The sequence below is a fragment of the Papaver somniferum genome, chromosome 5 (genome assembly GCF_003573695.1).
Source record: "Papaver somniferum cultivar HN1 chromosome 5, ASM357369v1, whole genome shotgun sequence".
Lineage (NCBI taxonomy): Eukaryota > Viridiplantae > Streptophyta > Magnoliopsida > Ranunculales > Papaveraceae > Papaver > Papaver somniferum.
The window spans coordinates 94,746,647-94,769,630 of NC_039362.1; the positions used below are offsets into that span (position 1 = coordinate 94,746,647).

The window sequence follows — 22,984 nt, forward strand, 5'->3', positions numbered from 1 at the left end:
GGTCAAAGACTTATCCTAAATAGCGTTTTGGAAAGTTTGCCAATATATTATTTGTTAACGTTTCATATGCCTGCAGCCGTTGTCAAAGAACTAAAGAAGATCATACGTAATTTCTTATGGGGGTCTTCAAATACACAAAAGAAAATGAGCTGGGTGTCGTGGTCTAAAAGTGGAGGGATAATTAATTTTTGGTCAGATAAATGGGTTGGTAATGATGTTTTGAAGGATAGATATCCAAGAATTTATGGTTTATCGAGATCTATGTCAAGATTCAGATTGTGTGAAGCTTACTGTGTCTGAGTGAATGTCTGAGTCTTAATGGTCTGATTGTAAGTGTGTGGTTTACACACTTTTTCTGTTTAGTTAATAAATGTTTTGACATCATGTATTGTCTGTTTCCTACAGTGTCACAGAGTCTGTCTGTAACAGCCTTATAAAGCTTTCTCTTCCTTCTGTAAATCTTTATCAAAAACTTTAATAAAAGATTTACCTCTTATTCATCTCTAAAATCTTTCATGGTATCAGTCTTCTAAGGAAGATCTTGATTCTTTCATCTTTTGATCAAAGATTTCTAAACTTTCAAATTCTACTACTGCTTAAAAATTCTAGCATCAAACTCTGAAATTTTTTTATATCATTATCATCTGATTTATAGATATACATTCTTTTTCAAGATTTGATCTAATTCTTATACTTCTCTTAATAATGATGTCTTCTACATCTTCTTCATTACCTTTTCAGAATATCACCAATTTTGTTTCTATAAAATTCAGAAAAGATGGTTCAAACTACCTCATCTGGAAAAATCAAATTGAATCAATTATCATCACCACAGATTTATATGAGTTTGTTGATGGAACAATATCTAAACCACATGAAACAATAGATCTTGATTGAGATATTTTGTCGAATCCGTTGTCTCTTAATTGGCGTAAGATGAATCGATTTATAATGTCATGTTTGAATGCAACATTTGATGAAACGATTTCTCGTTGGATTATTGGATTTTCTTCTGCACGAGAGATTTGGGTTTATTTGGAGCGCAAATTCATTCAGAAATTCTCAGCAAAGAAATCTCTTCTGAGAAGTCAACTCCATTTGATCAAGAAAGGTACTAATAGCATTTCAGTTTATTTTGATAATTTGAAGGTCATTACTGATTCACTTGCTACAATAGGAGAAATTGTTGATGAGTCTGATATTGTCATGTATGCTCTCATGGGATTAGGGAAAGAGTATAGACAGTTTGTTATTTCTGCTCATAATAGAGAGACTGAATTTTCTTTGCAAGAACTTGTCTCAAGATTACTACATCATGAGCAATGGCTCCAAGCAGAGGATATTGAGTCTTCTTCACTTCTTGATTCTCAGAGTTCTGCTTACTATACTAAGCATCATAATTCTCATGGTGCATCTACTTCAAAGTCTCAGTCTAATTCTAATGGTGTATCTACTTCAAAGTCTCAACCTGAGAATCATCAAGATAAGACTATTGTACATGATTTTAGTGAAGTAGAATGTCAAATCTATAAGAAGACAGGACACCCAGCAAACATGTGTCATTTTAGGTATATCCCTAATAAAGCCTCAAATAATACCAAAACGGACAAGTCTGCTTCTGGGGGTGCTTCCAATACACTTCAACAGGCTTTTTCCTCAATTCAAGTTAATTCTGTTTCAGTGTCTAGCTCAGATCAAAATGTTGCTTCAGTTTGGTTACCTGATTCTGGTGCCACTAGTCATTTGACTAAAGATCTACATTTATTGGGAAATACAAAATTATATGATGGTACAGATAAAGTAATGGTATGAGATGGTACATTGTTACCCATTGAGAAAACATGCAATGTTATCTTGACACTAATTCAAGTCAATTTCATCTTGATGATGTTTTTTATGTGCCTACTATCAAGCAAAATCTGTTGTCCATTGCCAAGTTTACCAAGGATAACAAGGTATCAGTGGAGTTTTTTGATTGGGGTTATGAAATCAAATGTGTGAAGACAAGAAAAATTCTGGTTGAAGGAAAAATTAAGAACAATTTGTATCCTATGGAGGGTCTTACTTCTTTTGCTTTAACTGCAAGTACAATATCATCAACTACTTCTATCTGGCACAATAGATTGGGTCATACATCTGATTTGGTTCTCAAAAAGATTGCAAGTACTGCTTCTCTTCCAGCTCTGACTGCCACTGGTTGTTTGTGTGAAGCCTGTCAACAAGGTAAGAATCATAAACTACCATTTTATGATTCCAAAAGAACTACTTCTTCTCCACTACATTTGGTGCATTGTGATATTTGGGGTCCAGCTCCAGTTGTGTTATCTTTAGGATTTAAGTATTATATCTTGTTTGTGGATGACTATTCAAGATATCACTGGATTTATCCTTTGAAAAGTAGAGTTGATAGTCTGTCTTGATTTCAACATTTTAAAGCTACTTCAGAGAATATTTTATCTTCTTCTATAAAATTCTTTCAATGTGATAATGCTCTGGAGTTAGTAAAAGGTCAGTTCAATGATTTTCTGGATCAAAGTGGGATAGTCTTAAGAGCTTCTTTTCCTCATATTCATCAGCAAAATGGCTTGGCAGAAAGGAAGCACAAACATATTACAGAAATGGGTAATACTTTATCCTTTCGAGCTTCTCTCCCAAAACATTTCTGGTATGACTCCTTTTTGACTGCAACTTACATTATCAATAGACTTCCTACTACAGTTTTACACTTTCAATCTCCATATGAAGTCTTATTCAACACATTACCAGATTACTCTTTCTTTAGAGTCTTTGGGTGTTGTTGCTACCCAAATTTAGAACCTTATAGAGCTGATAAGTTGAGTCCTTAGTCTGCCAAGTGTGTGTTTTTGGGTTACAGTCCCATTCATAAAGGATATAAATGTTATGATATGACTAGCAAGAAGACATATATTTTTGTTCATGTTAATTTTGATGAATATCACTTTCCATTTGCTGATACTTCTACAACATCACCTATTTCTGACACTATTACTTCTTCAAATGAAACTTCTACAACATCATCTACTTCTGACACGATTACTTCTTCAAATGATACTTATATACCTTCTACTGCTCCAGTTTCTACTATTCATACTAGATCCAAAGATGGGATTTCAAAGTCAAAACAACTACCTTCTGATTTTGTTTCACATTGTATGATCAAGTATCCTATTCATGCTGCTTTTCAAGATTCTATATCAGATTTAGTGGAACCAAAAACTTTCAAGACTGCAGTTAAACATCCTGAATGGTTAAAAGCAATGCAGGATGAGTACTTAGCTTTGCTTGAGAATGGTACTTGGATTTTAGTACCATATGATCCATCTTATAATGTACTTGGAAATAAATGGGTCTATAAGATTAAGTTGAGAGCAGATGGTAGTATTGAAAGGTTTAAGGCTAGACTTGTAGCAAAAGGCTATAATCAGCTTGATGGAGTATACTTTTTTGAGACATTTAGTCCTGTGGTGAAAGCAACTTCTGTCAGGGTTATTCTTATATTGGCAATCTCAAGAAAGTGGTCTATTAGGCAATTAGACATCATCAATGCTTTTTTACATGGGTTTCTTGATGAAGATGTCTACATGGTACATACTAAAGGTTTTGAAGATGCTCAACATCTAGACTATGTATGCAAGCTTAAGAAAAGTTTATATGGACTCAAACAGGCACCTAGGGCCTGGTTTGAGAGATTCTGTGGCTCCTTGATAGAATTTGGTTTCTCCAGATCGGAATATGATCATTCTATGTTTCTTTATCAAACTGCAACAACAATGGCTGTGATCTTTCTATATGTTGATGATACTATTCTGACAAGTTCTTCTTCAACACTGAGTGATCAGATAATTTCTTTTCTCATGAATATCTACACCCAGCAAAAGATTTGGGCCCTTTACATTATTTCTTGGGAATAGAAGCCACCTTTCAGAACAACTCTCAACAACTGTTGCTGACACAAAAAAAATACACACTAGAATTATTACATAAATATGATCTTCTGAATTGTAACCTTCAAAAACACCAGTTACAAAGGGTCCAAGATTGTCTATCTCTACTGGTGTTCTCTTGTCAGATGTTACTGAATATAGAAGAATGGTAGGGGCTCTACAATATCTCACAATGACAAGGCCTGACATCTGTTACAGTGTGAATTATGTTGCACAGTTCATGCAGTCTCCAACTGATGAACATTTACTGCTGGTGAAAAGAATACTTAGGTACTTGAAGGGTACTATTGGGACTGGAGTTTTGCTCTCAGCTGGTGATATTAGTTCTATCTATGCATACTCTGATTCAGATTGGCAGGGTGTCCAGATACAAGAAGATCTACTTCTGGAATGTGTGTCTTCTTAGGATCATCTTTAGTGTCATGGTCTTCAAAGAAACAACCTACTATATCCAAATATTCAGCAGAATCAGAATACAAGTCTCTAGCTCTTGCTGCAGCTGAGGTAGTATGCTTTCTTTTCTCTTAACTGAGCTGGATGTCTCCATCAATATGCCATTTACCTTGTTTTGTGATAATGTGTCTGCAAATAGTTTAGCTACCAATCCGGTGTTTCATGCCAGAACAAAACACATTGAGATTTACTACCATTTCATTAGAGAATTATTCAGTTCTGGTTTTCTGCAGGTTAGCTATGTTTCTTCTGCAAATCAGTTAGCTGATTTTTTTACAAAGGGATTAGTTCACTGTGTGTTTCTATCTTTGGCTGGCAAGCTGCTTTGCTTACATCAGTATCAGCTTGAGGGGGGATGTCAAGATTCAGATTGTGTGAAGCTTATTGTGTCTGAGTGAATGTCTGAGTCTTAATGGTCTGACTGTAAGTGTGTGGTTTACACACTTTTTCTGTTTAGTTAATAACTGTTTTGACAGCCTGTATTGTCTGTTTCCTACAGTGTCACAGAGTCTGTCTGTAACAGCCTTATAAGTCTTTCTCTTCCTTCTGTAAATCTTTATCAAAAACTTTAATAAAAGATTTACCTCTTATTCATCTCTATAATTTTTTAATCTAAAATTGTTATTTTCAATGAAATTGCGACTGGGAATGGAGAGTGAAATCTCAAGTTTAAAAGGGCTTCGAATGAACAAAAAGTGGGTGATGTGGTGATATGATTCATGCTCTAGAAGATATGTTATCTCCCAGGACTTCTCACTGGAAGACAACATAAAATGGGTTTATGGACCTGACATTACAATTGCTAATTGCTATGAGTCTTTAGATGTCGATGGTGTGATTACTTTTCGACACAAACAAGTTTAGAATCCAAAGGTGCCCTTGAAAATTTCATTTTTTGTTTGGACTATTTGCAATGATGGAGCTCCAATTCTTGATACGCTGCAGAGAGCTGGACATGTGCAGTCAAGTCAATGTCTTTCCTGTTCTGCTACTCAGGAAACCAAAGTCATTTATTTCTACTTTGTGTTGAAACATGAAAACCATGGCATTACTTTCTTGACAGTTTCAATTATCAGTGGGTATTCTTGGAAACGATTAAGAAAAACATTTGAGAATGGCCAAGAAAGAAGAGCAGACATTTCATGCGCCAACTATGGAGTATCTAGCCTTTTGCGATTGGATGGAATGAACGTAATAATCGTCCTTATAGGGGTATCCGAGAAACTTTAACCAGCTTATCACTTCCATCAAATGCACTCTTTATATTTGGTCTTTAAATTCAAAGTTGTTTGAAGGTCATTCTTTGGATCTTAATATGTAATTGGGAGGTAGTTATTGGTTACAATCAGCTAAACCTCCTCCTATTTGTATTTTGTAATCTTAGAAAGCTCTATTTTTAATTGAACCCTTTTGCTCTCAAAAATAAAATAAAAATAAGGCATCTGGACATTATCCTTTCCCATTAATATTTTGTCTTCTGCATTTATTCATCATGGATTGTTCTTCTTTACAATATGTAATGCATTATGTTCTTAAATCTTGATATGCACATCCTACTAGCGCGCGGGACCTATTTAACATGTGTAATTCCTCTACACCTCTACTCCACTCATGGTGATAACACAACCACCTGTATGTGTATTTATAAATGAACTAGTCGTGGCAATATTTGTTTTACCTTATGAATTTAAACACAAAATTGGTTAAAAAGATCAAAATCAATAATTCGTGGGTGAAATGGACAGTTAGATTTTGATACTGTTTAAATGGACAAAAATGTAAAAATAGGCAGGATGTAACCAGTTTCATCGTGCCCATTTTCAAATATTTTTTCTTATTTTTAATTTACACAGGATGTATCCAGTTTCATCCTTATTATTTTTTTTCTTTATGGCCATTTCACCCAAATTATTTTTTACTCGTCCATTTGAACCGTGATTTAAAATATTTGGACAAATGACCCATTTTTCGGAATTTAAATGCAGTCTGGCGAAGAAACCTGTGGGCTCTGGCATACTTTTATGAATATTTAATACAAAGTGAAAACTACAGGGAGACCCATTCTTACACATTTTCCTACTGTGAAACCCACCCTCACAAAATCTCACGGGCGCACCCAAAAGCAGCCAACAAATTATTTGCAGGCCCAGAGTTTTCAAAATTCGCTTATTTTCTTTTTTATTTCCCAGTTTAGCCTCACTTTCAGTTTCAATATATCCTGTTTATTTTCGAGAGATTGATTATCGAGAATTGTCCTTGATTACGGAGATTCAATTTACTCAGCAAGCTTTAGCCTCACTTGTCCTTGATTACCGAGAGAGATTCAATTTACTCAGCAAAGCTTCAGGTTCGTTCGTTTTTATTCCAATCTTGATTCTGATTTTTGTTTAATCTTGATTCGATTCTATGTTTTAGTTTCTGTAAGATTAGGATCTATTATTTTAGGTTTCCGAAGCTTAATTTAGTTTTTCGAATCGTTTTTTTAGATCTTTTAAGCTTGTTTTTGAATTTTTGTTTATTTTCTAGGTTTTGAATTTGTTAACATCAATGTAGATCTTTTCGATTAAATTTTTTTGTTTCGATTTCATGTTCCGATGTTGACATACCAATTTACTAGGTTTTGCTTCTGTTCTGTTGGATTTTTTATTTGATTTGTTTTTCCATTCTTCTTTTTGATCTGTTATCTGTTATTGATTTTGATATCCTGTTGATTTCTCATCTGATTATGGTTAATGTAGATTGTTTGTTGTTGTTGATTTGATCTTTTAATTTTGAGTAAGAATTTTTCTGAAGCAATATGCAGGATAGATATGTTTGGTTTTTTCTCTTTTGTGTTTTGCAGGGTGAAAATGCTTGTTGGTAGTGCACTAGCTGTAATTCACTACTTCAGTGAATTCTTAGCACATCCTGTTGATGTCAACACAACTTTGGAGTCTTTGAAGACAGTCGTTTGCCAGAACTGGACTCGTTTATTACCGCATCATGTCATATTTTCCTTTAATGATGGAAGCAAGTTTGTGCGAGTTGATTCTGATATTCTGCTTCAATGTTTTGTATCTCGTTGCCACTGTAAAGGTCAGAAGAGCTTTGATTTACTTGTCGAAGTTGGTTGTAATTCTTCCAGAAGTCGTAGTAGAGCTTCAAGTAGTCGTGTAATAGAACCTGAACCCGAACAAGCTATGGTGAATTTCCTTGAAGATGGTTCTGTGCCTGTTAACAAGGTTCTTAGGACTGAAGGTTGGGATAAATTACTTGGTGAAGTTGGTAAAGTGTTTTTTGGAGGTGTAGTAGAGGTACGTATCGTAGTGAAGAAATACGAGTTAAAAGCTGGGCGTGTTCTTGTATATAAGAAGAATGAACCTAGAAAGTTCTATGCAAAATGCTCAAAAGAAAATTTCCCTTGGGAGTATAAGGTTTGTGCTGTTGATGTTGAAAACAGGATGCTTAAGGTTAAGAAATATGAGAGCAATCATACCTGTGGTGTTGGAACTGAAAGGCTTTTCCACAGGCTCAGCAGTAAATTTGTTTCTAGTCTGATCAAGGATGAAATCCGAAGTGATTCGAGTTTCAAAGCATCTGATTTGGCAAAGTTTTTCAAAACTAGCTACGGGATCAATGTGAAATACTACCAAGCTTACAACGGAAAAGAGAAAGTGTAGAGGATATATTTGGTGATGAAGCCATGTCGTATTCTCATCTTTTATGGTATGTAGATTCCATTCGCAGCACAAATCCTGGGAGTAGGATTGATTTTCAAGTTCAAACGGATGAACCTGAAGCGAACGAGGATAGTTCAGCTGAATTAGAAGATGAGGCACCTTCAAATAAGTTTGTGCATCTTTTTATTGCTTTCGAGGCATTCATCCATGGTTACCGTTACCTTCGCCCCATGGTTTATGTCGATGCTACCTTTATTACAGGGACATATAGAGGATGCCTCATGGCTGCAACCGCTATCAATGCTGAAAATGGTAATTTTTCTGATAATGCATCATTTTTATATATGTGCATAATGTATCATGCATTATTTATTTTTGCTTCATAATGTCTTATGCATTATTGTTTTCACTTTTCTGGTTATGCATCATTTCTGTTTTAGATGCATAAGACATTATACATTTTTTGTTTTAGGTGCATAATGTCTTATGCATTATGGTTTTCACTTATTGATTTTATGCATCCTTTTTTATGCACATGCATAATGTCTTATGCATCATTTAGTTTAGATGCATAAGACATTATGCATTATTTGTTTTCACTTTTCTGGTTATGCATCATTTCTGTTTTAGATGCATAAGACATTATACATTTTTTGTTTTAGGTGCATAATGTCTTATGCATTATGGTTTTCACTTATTGATTTTATGCATCCTTTTTATGCACATGCATAATGTCTTATGCATCATTTAGTTTAGATGCATAAGACATTATGCATTATTTGTTTTCACTTTTCTGGTTATGCATCATTTCTTTTTTAGATGCATAATGTCTTATGCATTATTTAGTTTAGATGCATGAGCCATTATGCATTTTTTTAGCTGCACATACTTCATGTAGACGCTGGCTTGATTTTATATTTTTTTCTGTGCAGGCTTCTTCCCACTAGCCATGGCCCTGGTACCTGGTGAAGATAATGATAACTGGGAATGGTTCATGAGGAATTTGAGTAATGTTCTTGATCATGATCAAAGGCCAATCACATTTTTATCTGATCGTGCAAAAGGATTAAAGAGACTGATTCCATGTTACTTTCCTGGAGCCTTCCATAGTTTCTGCTATTATCATCTTAAGATGAACTTACCTATTAATGCATCTGACGAAAGGTATGGTGCATTTATTGATTCATTTCAAGCTGCTGCTTATGCTCTTAGTCCCGAAGGTTTCCAAACTGCCATCGCTACTATTAGGGGTCTTGGTTGTGGTTTGGTTGCCGACTATATTGAAGATATCCCTCCAGAGAAGTGGTCAAATGCCTTTTTCCAGGGTTGTAGGTATGGTAGGACATCTTCTACTCTTGATGAATCCTTCAATAGTTGGATGAAGGTACACAAGAAGCTCCCTGCAAATGCTCTTCTGGATCAGATAAGGAAGGATGTGATGAGTATGATGTCAGAAAGGCGGAATACGGGTAATAGTTCATAACAATTCTCACACCGAAGAATGAAAATAAGATGAAGGTTCTTATTGATGGGGGTTTAACCTGGCTGGTTATACAGTTCGATACTCATGTTTATAAAGTGGAAGGAGGGGACAGTTCTCATAGTGTTAACCTTGAGGCAAGGACATGTACCTGTCAGAGGTGGCACGTCTATGGGTTTCCATGTGTGCATGCTTTCGCATCGATAACAATGTCTGGTTCTAATCCATATGATTTTGTTGAACCTTATTTCACTACTTCATACTTCAATAATGCCTACAGTCATGCAATTCATCCTATTCCGAACTATAACAGGCCTGAAGTTTATGAAGGTAATGATATTATCGATGTACCTGATGTTAGGAGGCCGCCAGGGAGACCACAAGCTAATAGGCATTTGAGCAGATATGAGAAGCCGCCCAGGAGAGCTATTCGCTGTGGTAATTGTTTTGAGCTTGGTCATCATAACAAGCAAACATGTACGAATCCTACATGTTACAAGAAGCCTCTGAAGCCGCCGAAGCAGCCTAAGGGAAGTTAAAGAAGAGCAATTATCTTGTTTGTTTCTTCAGACTATTACTTTTATGTTTGAACCTTATTCATTTTTCTTTCATTAGTTTCTGTATTAGTTTTTATGAACAAGTACTTTTTCTTTACTTAGTTTCTTTTTTGTATTGGTTTTATGAAAAATACTTTTTTTTCACTGTGTGTTTTTCTGCTTCTATCAGATAATGTTTTCATTTTTATTCTTAAATGCATAATGGATTATGCTTTAGTTTTTGATGATGCATAACTGCATTAGTTTTTATGATGCATAACCTATTATGCGTTATTGTTTTGAAGATGCATAATCTCTTATGCATTGTTTTTCGACGATGCACGATCTGTTATGCATTTATTCTTTTAAAGATGGCGTCATAACGACTCATGCAAATGTGGTTCCTTCATGCATCTGCATCTGCATAACAAGTCATGCACATTTATTTTATTAGGAATAACATGTTATTCAGGTTTATTTTGTTGCATAACTTGTTATTTAGATGTTTATATGTAACCTGTTGTTCCTTCATTTTCCTTGTAAGATTTATATCATAGTACAGTTAAATGAAATAAGATTGCAGCAAATAGAAGCACTGAAACCAGCATTGATATATAATAAATATATATATAAACATCAACAAGATAACATAAGTTGTTCTGACAAGAACTACTGAATAAAGTTAAGTTTTCATACCAACACATTACACATAACTACTGACTGAAGTTAAGCTTCACACTAACTACTTTCCCATTAGTTTTCACTCCCAAGTTAAATTTCTCAACCTACCAACAACACACAGGTTGTTAAAACAAAGTTATGTTTGAGCCTTTCTATTATGCACAGCTTCACATTTGACGCGCAGCTTCATCACATTGACGCGCAACATCATCCCAGATGTCTTCATTGGCATCTATCGCCCAACTGTTTCCAAGATCCGTCAGCATTTTCAATACCAGACTTACTCTTTTCTTGTTGGCTTTTTCTACTGCATCTTCCTTTCCCAACTTCAGCCATTTGTCCCCGACTTGAGACTTCATGCTCATCTTCATATAATAGCATACAAATATGAGGCAGTCGGGGTGATGACCTTGTTCAGGAACAATCTTGGTAAAAATATCCCTGTATACAAGCGGTTCCCGCTTTATATCCACGATTTGTGGTGATAGATTCAGTTCATCATATCTTTGGATCAGATACAGCATACAAGCCTTTGCCATTATGAGAGCTTGTTTCTTGCAGTTAGATTTATAGCCTTCAACACTGTTATAGTAGTTCTACTCACCCTCTGAAAATTCATACTCTAACAATGTCCAATGTGTACCAGCAGGGTTTTCCTTTGTCATATAGTTCATTGGAATGAACATTCTCTCAACTTCAATAGGGAGATTCAAGATGAATTCTCCAACAAATTTGGAAATCCCATCTTTCTCCTTTGTTTTAACAAAGAACTGCAAAAGAAATATTTTTTAGGAAAAAAAAGTTAGTGGATGCAACTGAAAGGGTGCACAACAGGTGTAGAAAACAATGCTGAATAACTTGTTATGCAGTTCAATCTAGTTGCATAACATTTTATGTTGAAGTAATTATATGGCATAAGATAATATGCAGGAATGACTTGTTATGTAGCAAAATGATTTTATTTTCTTGACTTACCCAAGCATCTGGCGTCATGAATGCAGACTCCGCATACCTATGTTCAACACTATCAGCCATCTTTTTATTTTCCCGCTTCCTGAACAACCTATAACTGTAGTAGCGTACTACTTGGTCTTCTAAGTATTCGTTGTTCATTAGTTGCCTTATTATATCTCCGTGAATCCGAATATCCCACAAGTACGGGTCTTCTCCTTCTATGATACTCCAAGCAGAATTTCTGCAGATGACATAAGACATAATTGGTGAGATGTTTTATTCAAGTGACATGCGGCAGAACCATAAACTAGAGAGGTTGTGTTATGCATGGGTTTTTTTTAAGCATAACTTGTTATGCATTTATTTCATAAGAAGCATAACCTGTAATGCATTGATTTATTAAACAAGCATAATAAATATAACAACATTTTTTTCATAATTGAACATGCATTAAACATTGGAGCTGCATAACATGTGATGTAGATATTTCAAACAATCATAACTAACCATGCATTAAACATTGGGAGCTGCATGACATATTATGCAAACAAGCATAAACGTAATTTTGATGTACTTACAGGCTGTTGGCATTCTCAAAGTATGTCTCCAGTACTTCCATCATGGTTGATTCTATTGTATCCTTGTAATCTTGAAAGCATTCCATTGTTTCCAGCGGAGGTAATTTTCTGAACGGCAAGCCAGCAGACGTACGGGGATTTTCTTCTTCAACTTTATTCTCATCAGGCTTGTCTTTTTGCTTCTTCTGCTTCCCTAGCTCACAATCTTTGAGTAGTACACTGGTTGTCCTTTGGTTCCATGTTGTCCTTTCCTTGATTATTCTTACCTTGCTTCCTGGTTGCTTCCCATCCTCTTCTGGCTTGTTTGTTTTTCGCTTCAATACTGACTTTTTCTTCAATGGTGACCTCTTCAAAAAAATTGTTCTTAGTACAAACTCCCCTCCTACGTCTTCTTCCTAGAGATTCATGTAACCAAAATGTGTTAGATATAAACAGTTTATTATGAAATTAAGTAAATAGTTGATTAAACAACAATATAGTAAATAGTTTATAGTTGATTAAAAATAATAAGTAGTACATAGTTGATTTGACATTAATAAAAATACCATAATAAAAGATGTTATGTTGCTTTTCTAAAAGTTTTAAAATACAAAATCTGTTTATATTTTAGGTACCAGGTTTTTTGAAATGGTCTCCATCTCAGCATCTTCATTATAGCCTTTTTCTTTTTCAGCATCTTGTGTGGCACCAGGAGTTAAAGGATTCTCAACCACCCTCTCCTTCTCTGCATCAACAACCATCTCAACAGCTACTTGTTGTGGATTTTCAGACACTGGCTCTTCTGGTTGTTGTGGTTCTTCAGTTTGATGTTGTGGTATCTCAACAGCGGGTTGTTGCAGATTTTCAGCTTGCTGTTGTGGTCCACCAGCATCATCTTTAATTGCAGCAGCAGGTTGTGATAAATGCAGATTAAATGTGGGCACCACATATTCTTCTGCTTTCTTCTGAGTTTCTGGAAGAATGTCATCATCACCACCGGCCAAAAAGTCTCTTTCCTGTGCTTCAAGTCTTTCTTGTGTTGTTGCTATATTTGGTGTTGTCTCCAATTCCTCTTGAGTTTCTATTTCCTTGTCGTCGCTGGAGAGATTAATAGCTTTTTCCATGTCCATGAACTTGAAAGGTGAAGACTGGATACCTTGACTAGCCGTTTGGTCTTGGCTATCGAGTCTGATAACTTCTGGCACTGATTCTTGTGTAGGTGGTTCAGTTGAAGATACCAATTCAACAAGAGTCTCATTCCTTGGCAAGTTTTGGCAACTTTCCAAACACACACACATTCATCATGTTAGCCTGCAACGGATTCAAACCACCTCTGTCTTTTATCTTACTAAACAAGTGACCTACCCTAAGGAAACCTGCTCTATAAGTACCTCCTTGAACTGCAGATTTGGTTTTAGGTTTAACTGCGTAAAAAAAAGAACAAAAAAATGCATTTTAGAACTGCTATTTTAGAACAACAAAGGAATGCATAACAAATATAACAACATTTTTTTATATGCATAACCTGTGATGCAGCAAGTCTAAACAATGCATAACTAGTCATGCATTTAATATTGGAACTGAATAATATGTCATGCATTGATTTGTTAAGGTGCATAACTTATTATGCATTTAAAAACACAACCCTGCTTAACTTATTATGCATTTAACCACACATGCCTCTTTCTCAGGCATCTGCATAAACCATTATGCACATCTTTTACCATGCATAATCTATCATGCACTACTAGTTAATATTACATAAACAAACAGTTGACTGCATAACATATTCTGCATATTTTTTAAGAAGGCACAATCAGTTATGCATTTGTTTTTTTAACAAGCATAATGTGTTTTACATACAAACAAGCAGGTAAATGATAAGAGAAGTTTATTAACTGATGCATAACAGGAACAGGAAGGAATTCAACGCACCTTGTTTATAGACAACACATTGCTTATTAGATTCAAAGCAAATCTTACCATCTTCGGCATCATTTGTATTATCATCCTCATTATCTGTATCATCACCCAATACTTCCTTTGGTGCAGCTTTCTTTGCTTTCTTTTTTCCCTTAGTAGCTTTTTCAGGCCTAGGTGAACTAGGTGATACTTGAGGTGACACCTGATCTTTTAATCTCTGCGACTTCCTTGACGGGGTTTCTTCAGGATATTTTCAACACACAAATAAATAAGCTATTTAAGTTATGCAGTAACTTTGGTAAGCAGATGAAAATTAAAAAGCAACACTTAAAAATAGGTGTTATGCAGTGTTTTTTTTTTTTGTAAGCATAACCTGTCATGCATCTGAATAACAAGTTACACACATTAATTTGATGTTGCATACCCTGTCATGCATCTGCAGAACAAGTTATGCAGATTTATGTTATGCAGAATCACACATGAGAACTAGTTATGCATACCAGAGCCTTTCTTACTCTTCTTCAGAGCATCTCCCTTTGCCTTGATTTGCATCTCCTTCAGTGTTTCGACACTATCAATTTCTTGTTGTTCATCTTCAACATCAGTAGGTAAAATCACATTGAGGGGAAAATTATGTTAAAATCGAAGAAGAATAAAGTGATAACTCAAAAAAAAAATTATGGGTATTCAAAATGAAACAGTTATCTTTTTAGGTTTACTCTTTTTTTCTGGTTCATCGTCGGCAATTACTGTAAAAAAATTTAAGATTAAAATAAATAAATTCAAAAAAAACAAAATCAAACACTAACAGATGAAGCTAATGATAAATCTCACCGGGTTTTTTCTGTTTCTTCGACTTCATTTTTCCTTTTTCATCTGAAGCATCAAGAACAAAAATTAAAATTGAAAATCAAATAAAATAAAATGTACCGAATGCATGCAAGAATAAGATCGATTAAACTAGTTTTAATACCTAATTTCTTCTCTTTTGATTTTTGAAGACGTGTTTTTGTTGGTGTTTCATCCATTTTGGTTCTACTGAATTCTAGGGTTAAGGTTTTTTAGAGTTTGAAATTGATTTTTAGGGTTTGATCAACTTCAATAATCAATCATCTGTTACAGTGTTTATGGTGGAATAGGAATAGAAAAACGGATGAAGAAAAAATGAGAAGAACGGATGAAGAAAAAATGAGAAGAAGAGAAAAGAAATGGTTCCGACCGTTTTTGGGAGTTAATAAAACTTCCCAGAACCGCTGAAGGGTAATTGAGGAACTCTGCACATTTTTAATAATTTTAAATAATGTTGGATGCGACTGTAGGGAAAAGTAATTCTGGGCCTGGCGGTAAGAAAAAAAATAATTCTGGACCTGCGCCTAAGTTCCCCTAATACAAATTGGCCAAGAGACCCAAGAAACATGACTACAAAATAAGTGTCGTGGACAAAATACGGATGGACCTCACCTCGCCATGGCATTAACAACAACAAGATAACCCTTTCAAATCGAAAAGATAAACAATATACACCACCGTGATGGTGATGGTGGTGGGTGCTGCTGTATTATTTAATTGAAAGAGTAGTAGAACTCAAACTCCATAAATGAAAACAACGAAAATGAATCATTGAATCCATCCAACGCTCATTACAGTGTCATTTAGCTCGACTTAGATCTGTCGTAAAGAAGGGGAATCTCGATGAGATCTCTACACCATTTCACAAATACACTGGCTGGCAAATTTATTTATTTTTTTACTCAGAAAGAGCAAAATATATTGGAAAAATTCAATCTACCATCAAGAGGGTGGCAAACTGAAGCAAAAAGAGATATAAAGAAAGCTTAGCTATAGTAGAGCTCCCAAAGGGAAAACAAAAACCAAAAACTAAGACATACCATCATCCCAATTTTGCAGCACAGTGTTAAACCCCGAAATATGTCAGTTCCCACGCACTAGTTGTATATAAAAATCTTCACACTGTCAATGATTGCGGCCTCAATTCATAGGCATTACTCTTCAACACTTTATGTTAAAACGGAAGGATGTTGTGTTTGAACCGTCATGAGTTTTATGTGTTGTTTTTGTTTGCATTTCTTTCTCATCTGTGTTCCGATTTTAGGCCTTTCGGTTTTCTGTCTGGTCGTTGCTTTGGGCTCTTTGGATTGATTATTGTCTGTACTTTTCGTTCATGTTTCGTGAACATTTTTCCTTCATCTATATGATTGAGGCCACATGCTTGTATCTACCATTAAAACATCTTTCATTCCTCTCAGTCCAGATTACCCAAATCTCAAGTACCAAATCTCAAGTACCAAATGATGAAGAAGAAACTTGTTAAAAGTTAAAAGCAGAGGAAGAATTTTGTTCCCGACCAAAATGTATAAGATAGTCCGTCTAATAGTACTCTCATGTTTTTTGGTGGCACATACAAGAGCATTTGTTTATTATGTTCGTGTACCTTCGTTCACGTGTTAGATGTGGGAGATGGGGCCTGGCACTGCCATTTTCATTTTCATTTTCTTTTCTTTGTCTGATTTATAATGCGATTCACTTTTTTCTTTGTTTTACCACCGGCAAGCTGAAAACAAATCCAAGAAAGTTCCACAAGTAAGCTAGAACCTTGATTGTTTTGAGTATGATTTTCCAGTAGGATTTGTCGTTGTAATAACAAATTCATACACAGAATCATCAAGTCCTTTTCTAAAAAAACGTCGTGCCTGGTATAAGTACATTGCTGCCAAACCACTAGCGTCCCTTTAGACATCTATATTCCCTTTATCCGCTTTGTACCACGTTTTTTATGTGGCCACTCGCAAAATGCAAAAACCAGTCACAAAGGTCACCTAATCTCTGTCATTATCACTGGAAAGATAAAATAGATTCCATCTCTACTTTTTTAACTAGAATCCGACTTGCTTTAGTCCAGAAAAAATAACATGAACCACATCCATCCATTTTCAGAATTTTGGACTCGTCCTATTATCCTCATGGAAAGAAACATAGATCATGGTTGAAAGCCATGACAGTATATGCTGAAAAACGAAGAAAGAAGAAATTATTATTTACGCTTACCTGTATTAAGTTAAATTGATAACACTAAATTGTTACCAAGTGTTATCGGATGAAAATGCTCCGAGCACAGACAAGTAGGACAAAATATAAGCGTAGAGTGAAAAATAAAAAATATAAGAAGAAAAAAAATGAGACAATGGAGGCCTGACTTGGATAGAAAATTGAGACTAAAATTTTAAAAACAAAAGAATGTGTTCTTCACTTGTTCTCTTGTTTACATCTCAACTTCTGGTCTGTAAATCTCCTTCATCTAATCTTTCAATCTTGGCCTTCACCATATTCCATGACGGTTCTTTGTTGCTCGTGTTGTTTAGAAAAGAGGCTGCACCAGGATTTACAGCACCACCATTGGAGCCTTGGCTATTGCTGCTTTCAAGGGGCATCTTGCTCATGTTGGTGCTGTAAGGTGCTGCAGTAATCACCCTGCAGCAAATAATAGATGAAGTTGACATCAAAAAGGAGGAACAGTTTATCATGTCATAGTAGAACTGTTTTAATGTTTTTTGTTGTGTTACAAATTGACCAGGATAGTATGTTTTAACCAGATCCCATTAGCTCGCAATTTTTTTTCTTTTGTGAAAATCCCGCAAGCTTGGTGTGACATATTGCAGCCACCAGTTTAAATAAGCATATGTCCGTAAATATACAGTTCCAAGTCAGGCAACTCTCCAACCAGCAAATGCAATTCTGAATATACAAACAGAAACCCTTGAGTAGGAGGTTACCTGTCTTTGCGCTTCTCCAGAAACCGGGCCAATGATGCTTTACGAGCCTGAGGCACAGCTGCAGAGAGAAACAATTTTTGCTATGATCACTTTGGTTGTTGAGCCTAAGAGTACTAAAGGAAACAGATAATCCTGGTGAACAATTTAGAGTACTCGATCAAACACTGCATAAAATCGCACAAGGTACAATACCTGCAGGTCTTAAATTTCCAGCAAATCCATCCGAAGATGATGCTTTAGAAGGTTCTGCCTGGCTTATTGGAGTCGCCATAGTTGCTACGGATTTTGCAGCCATCAATTCGTCGGCGCCACTACATCCACTTATAGACTGAGAACCGGGTTGTGAAGTAACAGATAGAGGGCTTGATAGACCTGAACAAGGTGGTGTTGAATGGGAATGGTTCCCTCGAAAAACATCAGCTGGTGTTGAATGGGAATGGTTCCCTCGAAAAACATCAGCGCCCTTTGGGGTTGGAGGCTGCGATTGAGCTCTGGGAGTTGCTACATTAGGAGTCGTCGAAGCCCCATTTCCAGCCAAGAACATAATAGCTTGAGCCTGAGTAGAGAAAAAAATCTCAACTAATCAAACCACTGAAAATTAACAGGGGGAGAGCAGGCAAGAGTTCGAGAAAGCAAATTACCTTCTCAGGAGACACATCATCATACACATTCACTGAACCCCCATAGAAGATGGTCAACTGCGCAGGTGCGGCGGCAGGCCTAGACATGTTCCTACATAAGAAAACAATTTCAGTTCATCATTCTAAACAATTATACTGCACAACCATATGGACCTTTAAACATAATCTATGGGTTGATTTTTTCAATTGAGACCCTGCCCATGTCTCAGTATAGTAGATATTGTCACTATGCTGATCATTTCATAAGACATAAGCACACTAACATCCCCCAACTGATTCTGCGGAGCAGGTAACATGGTATAGAAGTAACATGTCGGATCCTAACCCTATTTGAGATCCTATTGAAGTTTTTATCTAGTATACCTCTGATCAGGGGCACCGGCGATGGAAGCAGCAGTGACATGATGGGGAGACATAACTGGAATTCCTCCGAGGGGTTGTTGCTTAAGATTTGAAGTAGCCAAAGGATGCCCAGCTGTTGAAACTTGGCTCTTGAAGTAAGGATTGCTCATAGCAACTGCAATAGCGTGATTAGAAACAGAAAATGTTCTAATTTCATTAGAACGATGAGTTGAATACGGATCAACGTGTTGTGATGGATATGATGTTGCTGCATAATGGTTGCCCCCTTGTCTGTCGAGGTTAAAGTTTTTCTGAAAAGTAGAAATAAAAATGAAACTAAAGATGAGTTGATAGAATAAGAATCTACCTTCCTACAAAGGTCTACTAGAATTAACACATGCAAGATCCATCGAAGTGATTGAAACATACCTGTACTGCATTAGCATAAGCTTTTTGGTTTGCGTCAAAAGCATCTGAAGTTGACATAGGCATAAAGATAGATGATCCTAGGGGATCATTAACAATTTTTTGGGGCCTCTCTTCTTGAGTATTTCTGAAGTTCGTGAACTGAGGCAAGGTAGGTGAACCCTTGTTGGCAAAGGGCCATTGCATAGGAGATCCTCTCATGAATACTGCAAAGTCAAAGGAGTAAAAACAGTCATCAGTTTCGAATGTCTTACAAATCTTCTATTCACATCACTAATTTCAACAAAACCGGTATCACATCACTAATTATCATCAGACAATCACTCAAAACTTCAACCAAATCAACAGCAAGATGGGTTTCGTTAAATCTCAACAACCAAAACAAGTACGAAAACAAATGAAACAAATAAAAATACTAACCTTTTTATTAACTAAGATGAAATACCCAACACAGACTCAAATTTTGGAAGCAGGAATGAAACTCAATGTGAGTACTCTTCTTTGCATCTAAAGATGAACTCAAGTGAAAGTCTAAAACAACTTTTAAAACCTAAATAATAAAGAGAGAGCTACTGCTATTCAACTTCCTTCATCGAAGGGACAAATTATATAACTTAAAGTAATTCTGTATCTGTCCTATACAACCATCCAAGTGGGGAGTTAGTACTATTACTTATTTAAGTAATTAGCACAATTCAGACTCAAGAACACAAATAGTATAAATAAATCACGAGATTTTGATTCTTGAGCAATTAATGAACAGAGTTTATGTATAATTAATGCATTCTCCTCTGAGCAAAGTTTACTTAACATTTAAAATAACACACATTCATTAAAGAAAAACTCCAAGCACATGTTTAATAAAGTATTAGCTCACAAGAATACAATACTGTATCAAGATTCCCCTTTAACTCATCACCATGTGGCCTAATGCTTTAGGTAGAAGATAAAATAAGCTAACTCAAAAATATATATAAACAAATAATCATTAGAAAGTAAAATTTTCAAGATAATAGTAGTAGAGGCTATTAGCTCAAAATAATTTTAAAAAAAGTAAAAAAAAAAAAAAAAAGTCTTTGAAGGGAAGAAAATAAGTTCTGAAATAAACCCAGAGACTTAAAATCTCTTAAATACAAACCCTAACAGCCTTAACTCTAGTCTAGGTCTAGCATTTTGGAAAAAACAACAGGCGGCAAACTGTATCAACAAATACTACTACCTAAATTTTCAACAGACAAAAACACTACAAAACATCAAATTTGAGTTTCAGTTTACAGGGCCGGGCCTGTCAAAAAAACCAAACAGTTGAGTTTCAGCTTCAAGAACAGGAGAAAAAAACAGTAAGAATCAAATTCTCAGATTGTTCAAGTCAAGAACAAAATCAAACCAAACAGAGCTCCAAAAGCTAAATTCCAGAAACAGAGATAGAATATACAGAAGATTAAACAAAAAAAAATACCATTAGTATTATTATCTTTAGCATCATCATCTGCAATTGTGATTGTCTCCTTGGACTTCATACCTAAAAAATCTCTCTCCATTTCTTAAAAAATCCACCGTTCGAGTATCTACAGCTACAGATTTAGATCCTACAATACAAATTTCCTTCAACAAAATTTACAATCTTCTCAGAATTTCAAAACGATTTAGAGAAATTTTGTTTTTCCTTTTTTTTTCTCGATTTCAGTCTGAAACTCAAACTGGATACCGCCGTAATGAACAGAGACCTTATTTGGTTTTTTTTGTTTGAGTGACGATCGCTAAAATTAAATCAGGACCGTTTATATCACGAATCAATGAGTTTACCGGTTAAAGCGGTTGATTGTCCGGTCACTAACCACGTGCGTGACTAATTAACTTTTTCTGCACCTAACGAGGACACGTTGTATAATTGCTGACACATTTACCTCGTTACGTGTGTTTAACCGATTAATCGCCGGGTAAAACTGTTGTTTCTGGTTGAAAATCTTATCTGCTTATTTTATGGGAATTATTATATAACCAGGTCCTTTTCATGTAATTGTACCTCCCAATGCGTGCTTTCACATTTCTCATTTTTTTATTAGTTATTTTTTTTAGTTGTCTTACACTAAACTAAATATATTTAATTAATTAAGAAAAATGGTCATCGTGCGGTCCACTCCTCAAAGCATGTGAAAGATTTTTGTAGATCCACTTCCACTGTTGAAATTGACATAAAGGATTTGGTTTTAATTCACCTCACATCACCCCTTCCACGATGTTTATTTTCGTCTACCGATACGGGAATGCAGTTTTGATGAAGATATTGTTAGGTGTGATACGATTGCCGAATCTTTTAATTGATTTCAACATCACATAATCAAATTATCGTGAAGTGGTAAAAAAACTAAGAAGTAGCTAAATCAAGTGTTGTAGTTAAATCTTTCTTCGGGACATCCGGCATTGGCGACCGAACTACAGTTGAAACATAACAAATTAATGCATTTGGGACCAACAAAATTTATTAATTAATCAAAATTATTAGTTTAACAAGCTAGAATTTAGTTTTTTAAGTCTAGTTGGGATCACAGAGTTATACTCTTTCTGTATATTTAAAAAACGAAAAATGGGTTATTTGTCCAAATATTTTTAAAATATGGTTCAAATGGACGAGTAAAAATTATTATGGTGAAATGGACACCAAAAAAATAGTAAGGATGAAACTGGATTCATCCTGACTTGTAAAAAATAGCAAGGATGAAACTGGATGCATCCTTATGTAAATTAAAAATAAGAAAAAATATTTGAATATGGGTAGGATGAAACTGTTTACATCCCGGCTATTTTTACATTTTTGTCCATTTAAACAGTATCAAAATCTAAATGTCCTTTTCACCCAGGAATTGTTGATTTTGGTCTTTTTAACCAATTTTGTGTTTAAAAAAGAGATATTATCATTTTTCTAATTGATTTATTTTTAGGCTATAATCTTCTAATTGATTTATTTTTAGGCTAAAATCAAAAAAAAAAATGTAAACAGAGATAGTATTATGTTAGAATGATTATTGAACAACCGAATATTAATTAATGGAGTGTCAACCGTAAATCATGGACTCTGAATCAAGAGGATTTGGACTCGTTGCCTCCGATATTTAGTCAAATTTACGGCACTTCGCTTTAACTAGTGTTCCATAACCCTTTACTCTACGGAGGATATTGTTTTTTTTGAATAATATAGTAACTCACTCAACTAAGCAAAATTGTATTCCCTATATCAGGTTTTGTGGACACACGAACTACGCGGGGTCCGAATGCCCGCAATCAATTGTTAAAGTCTAAAGAGATTACGATGATGATACCCTGATGTGGGTTCATTGGCTCAAAACCCACGGGTTTATCATGGCCTCCTCCAACTTCCCCGTGCGTAGCGATTATGCATGGGGTACAAATATAAAAGGAAAGCAACATATATAAGCAAATGCATGCGGAACTAAATGAATGTAAAGTGCTGAAATGTAAATAAGACCAAGGTTTACGTGGTTCAGCACTAAGGCCTACATCCACGGGGTTTGTTGTTCTACTATATTATTCACGGTTACACGAATAGTTGAATGA

At 35.3% G+C, this 22,984-nt stretch overlaps 1 protein-coding gene across 2 annotated transcripts; it reads right to left on the reverse strand.

Moving 5' to 3' along the window:
* Positions 1–17,235: 17,235 nt before the first annotated feature.
* Positions 17,236–21,161, reverse strand: LOC113282269 (protein TIFY 6B-like). Of its 2 annotated transcripts, none has more exons than XM_026531257.1 (7): positions 20,868–21,161; positions 19,412–19,614; positions 19,004–19,293; positions 18,641–18,731; positions 18,192–18,555; positions 18,000–18,057; positions 17,236–17,697 (listed from the first exon to the last, which is right to left on the reverse strand). In XM_026531257.1, the coding sequence occupies exons 1-7, from the start codon at positions 20,947–20,949 to the stop codon at positions 17,496–17,498; spliced, it is 1,290 nt and encodes a 429-aa protein (XP_026387042.1). In that variant the 5' UTR covers positions 20,950–21,161; the 3' UTR covers positions 17,236–17,495. The 2 variants fall into 2 exon arrangements, with proteins under 2 accessions (XP_026387042.1, XP_026387043.1); XM_026531258.1 differs by lacking the exon at positions 20,868–21,161 and adding an exon at positions 19,829–19,999.
* Positions 21,162–22,984: the final 1,823 nt, after the last annotated feature.